The 4,782-nt window shown below is 37.9% G+C and overlaps 1 protein-coding gene across 3 annotated transcripts in view; it reads left to right on the top strand.

The window, feature by feature from the left end:
• The window catches only part of LOC107753405 (sodium/hydrogen exchanger 7-like), a 46,023-nt gene that overhangs the window by 9,434 nt on the left and 31,807 nt on the right, over window positions 1-4,782 (top strand). For all 3 annotated transcript variants that reach the window (XM_016569538.1, XM_016569539.1, XM_016569540.1), the window contains exon 4: window positions 4,143-4,219. In XM_016569538.1, coding sequence (XP_016425024.1) covers window positions 4,143-4,219 — 77 coding nt within the window. The remainder of the gene's footprint in view (window positions 1-4,142; window positions 4,220-4,782) is intronic.

Consider the following 4,782-nt stretch of genomic DNA (forward strand, 5'->3'; position numbering starts at 1 on the left):
TGTAAACTCAGAGTGAGGGTTTGAGCTTTTATTTTGAAACCGCGATGTATTCTCCTGAGTTTGCGTAGATTTATAAATGATTTACCTTACAAATCTGATGAAATGGCGCATGTTGCGTTCCCAGATGAATGTTATAATAAACCCAAACTCACAACAACATGCAGAGATGGAGTTTGAGACGCTCCACACATGTAAATGATAACAGTTCCTGTGGAACTACTGTGAGCAGAGCCGCTGTGTGATGCATGTACTTAACCTATTTGCATGCAAATAATTAAAGCGCATATACTGTATTAGAACGGCATTGCATATAATTATTTAATTAAATCGTAGCGTTTGTGAATTCACAATTATGCTTAATTATCATTTTTAAATGGGTTTAATATATCATGCAGCCTTGGAAAACAGACTAATAATGCGTTTTATACATTCTCGTCCGTGAAATGCGCCTCTTCCAGTATTTAACATGGTAGTCGACGCGAGCAAAATGAAGTCGAGGATTTAAAAAAATCGAATAAAATCGACGAATCGCGACAGCCCTAATTTAACATGGGAAGTCAGATTGTGACCTTTGTGTATTTTAAAAGCCAAGTATAATTTTAGTGTTTACTAGCATTATTGTTCCTCATGACCTGAATTCAGTGGCTTACAGGGTTACTTTGGGCTATTTATAAAGAATTACAGAGTTTTTTGGTAGTAAACAGTATCGGCACAAATACAGACACATTGAAGTAGTATTCAGAGTAGGGCTGCACGATAAATCGCATGCGTTGTTCACAGACGAGCTGCGCAAAAAATCGCGCGAATATGAACGTGGTTTTGCGCAGCTCGTCTGTGAACAACGGCTCTGTGTAGTTAATGCTGCTCAATGTGAAAGCACGCACGTGATTGAGATTTACCGCTGATTACAGAATGGCTTTACTGACAAGATGCGCGTTAAATATCGCATGCGATTTATCGTGCAGCCCTAATTCAGAGGCATTGCTTATTATTCTGCGTATTGTTTTTTTTACACTTACTTGAAATCTTTGAAGTCATAGTTCATCCAAAAAGAGATATTTTTGTTTTGTTGGCCGAGTGTTTTACACCCCAAGTACACAGTAGTACAATGTATTTAACATAGTGTACTTCTGGTCTTCATCCCTTTCATTTGTGTCAAATTAACTAAAGTGTCTACACTTTCCATGTAAAAAGGCCTCTTATGGCGCTTTTCCACTGCGTGGTACGACTCGGCTCAGTACGGTACGGCACGGCATTGCTCGGTTTGCGTTTCCACTGCAGTTCAGTACCGCTTTAGAGTGGGCGGGATTATTCACATGTCGTTAGTTGCGCCGCCTCTATTGACGCGACTCCTGAAAAACTTTTTAATTCCGTGTAGCCCCATCACGCTCTCGCTGGATCCGCTCCTCTGCTATCATCGAGAGGAACGTCTGTACTTCCTCAACAGACAACGAAACAGCCACTTTTTGGTTGTTAAAAAAGGTGCGCTTGTTCAAAACAGTTGCGTTCGATCCTTCACTGGCTGTGCTGATTTAAATCTCTGCTATCAACGAGAGGAACGTCTGTTCTTCCGCAACAGAAGGAACAGACACTTTTTGGTTGTTAAAAAAGGTGCGCTCGTTCAAAACAGTTGCGTTCGATCCTTCGCTGGCTGTGCTGATTTAAATCTAGCGGTTCTGTTGTGTTTGTCGCAAGTTCAGTGACGCAGGTAGTGACGATTCTCTCCGGCCAATCCGTGATCAGCAGAGTTTACACGTCACGTTTTGGTAACGGCACGGTTCACTTGGAACCTCAACCGAGGTGGTACTAAAAAAAGTACCAGGTACCAGGTAAAAAAAACAAAAACAAAAGTGAACCGTACCGAGCCGTACCATGCAGTGGAAAAGCGCCATTAGTCGCAGACATCCCTATAGCACTCTCTGCCATGTAAACTGCAATGCATAATTTCACCAGTTGCGTAGATCAGATTGTAATGTAACAGAATGCCCATACATTATCTGCTCAATTATTACCCCTTTTGGTTCATTTTACTGCAGTGTTTATCAGGTGGATATCATGTTGATCACTTCTGGATTCCAGATATTAATGTGAAGTTTCAGATTGTGCTAAGCGAGCAGGGAGGCCCTGAGGAAGTGAGAGGAATGGGTTTTTGCCAGCTGTGTGTGTTTGAGACACAAGGCTATGTCGTTTCCTCTCTTTGTACCACTTTTTTGATGAAAAAGTGTGCAGCTCAGAGGTTGTATGAATTATGGCAGTAACTGAAATTAAAATGTTTACTGCACCAAAATTTCACACCGAGCCTTCCTCTCAAATTGAGCAGGCCTTAAAGGTATAGTTCACAGAAAAAAAGAAAATTCTGTCATAATTTTCTCACTTTCAAGTTGTTCCAAACATGTATGACTGACTTCATTTTGTGATATTCTGAGAAATGTCTCAATGTTTTTTTTTCTTCCATACAGTAAAGTCAGTGGCAACCAAAACTGTTTGGTTACCATTTAAAAAATCTTCTATTGTGTTCTGCAGAAGTCATAAAGGTTGGGGAACCGCATGAGGATGAGCAAATGATGACAAAATGTTCGTTTTTGGCTGAACTATCCCTTTAAAATCACCAAAAAATCTGCGCCCACAGAAAACTCCCCTGAATTTCCCAGAATTACAGTTTCTGTTTTTCTTAAAATTCAACAGGTCCTTCATCCATTGTGTACTCATTTATTAATTTTACCAAATTTGATAGTTTTGTTGTCGATATGAGTGTAATACTATCAGTTCCACTTAACAGAATCTACAGTATTAAATCTCAGTATATATATTTTAAATATGATTTTAACACAGTAATGTCAACACAGGCTAAAAGACTATCCGGGTTATTAACAACAACGTCTGAAGTATAGATGTCAACTAAAATGCATAACTTATGGGCACTTGCATTAGATTTAAGACCATTTACTCTGAGGAACTCCTGTAAAAGTATTTGTTCGCCGATCCTCTTCTTTACCCTTTGTTAGTTTCATTCAGCTCACAGTACTACTGATCTTCTTTCTCGGTATGATAATGGTTTCATTTCTTGAATATATGCATAAATGATTTGTTTAACTAGCTTAGGTGACTGCAGTTTAGTTTGGGTAGTAACAAGGTTTCTTTCTGTAAATTGACTTTATTTCTATCTTAGTGATTACTATCAGTTCCCATCTACTGATTGCACATCCACAGAAAGACCATAGTCAGAAAGAACAGTGCTGGAGTTTACAAAAACTGCAACAGAAGAAGCCCTTTTGATAGTGGAAGAGAGAGAGGTTTAACATAAAATTTATCTTGTAGTTGCTGCACTTTGAAGCAACAGAGTGACTCAGCATATTGTGACTGATACTCACACAGGAAAAAAATCGCTGTCTTGCTCTGTAAACAAGCAAGGATTGAAAAATAGAGAGTAAGCATGACAGTGTGTCAGGCCAAGTGTCAAGATGAAGACTAATAGTCTTCTGACATTGTACATCATGAGGAGGAAAGTCAGATTTATTTATTCATTTATTCATTTTACCCTTAATTTTACTGTCTGTGGCTAATCTGTGTTCCACGAGTACTGTTTGTTTGGGGTCAAGATTTCTTTTTTTAATTAATTTTATTATTTATAATTTTTTTCCAAAGATATGTATACTTTTATTCAGTAATGACACACTAAATTGACCAGAAGCCACTGTAAAGACATTTATTATGTTACAAAAACCCTATTTCATATAAATGCTGTTCTTTTGAACTTACTGTTCATCAGAGAATCCTGAAAAAAAATTGTATTACGGTTTTAACAAGAATATTAACGAGCACAACTGTTTTCAACATTGACAAGAAATGTTTCTTGAGCACCAAATCAGCATATTAGAATGATTTCTGAAGGATCATGTGACACTGAAGACTGGAGTGATGACTGCTGAAAATTCAGCTTCGCCATCACAGGAATATATCATATTTTTAAACTTGTAAACTGATTAATATTTCACAATATTACTGTTTTTACTATTTCTTTTAATAAAATAAAAACAGCCTTTGCTGATATAGTATTTATTATATAAAAATAGTACATACAACAGAGGTTGAACATGCTCTTAAAATGACATGGATTAACATGCTCTTCCTTGTACCTCCAGAGACACTTCTTTAGAAACCTGGGATCCATCATAACTTATGCTTTCCTGGGCACTGCCATTTCCTGTTTCATCATTGGGTAAGTCACTAAGGTTCATGATATTCCCACATTCCCACTGACCATGGAATTTTTTACATACAGACAGTGGATCAGCCATGACATGCATCAGAATCTTTAATTTTACGGATGAAACAGAACTATGCTAAGGAGTGACTACTTTTGATTAAGATTTAAAGGGGTCATATGATGCTGCTAAAAAGAACAGTATTTTGTGTATTTGGTGTAATAAAATGTGTTTATGCGGTTTAAGGTTAAAAAAACACATTATTTTCCACATACTGTACATTATTGTTTCTCCTCTATGCCCCGCCTTTCTGAAACGCGTCGATTTTTACAAAGCTCATCGGTCTGAAAAAGCGAGGTGTGCTCTGATTGGCCAGCTACCCATTGCGTTATGATTGGCCGAATACCTCAAGCATGAGACGGAAATGATACGCCCCTCACCATATTGTGATGATGCCCCGTCAGGCCGGTGCGATGATTCAAAAACATGAAAACCCATAATAAATGAGGCATTCGTTGCATCCAGTGGGGACATAATTATGGATTATAATGACTTATACTGTCTTTTTACATGTTGC

The sequence above is a fragment of the Sinocyclocheilus rhinocerous genome, unplaced genomic scaffold (assembly GCF_001515625.1).
Source record: "Sinocyclocheilus rhinocerous isolate Xijiao unplaced genomic scaffold, SAMN03320098_v1.1 scaffold4913, whole genome shotgun sequence".
NCBI lineage: Eukaryota > Metazoa > Chordata > Actinopteri > Cypriniformes > Cyprinidae > Sinocyclocheilus > Sinocyclocheilus rhinocerous.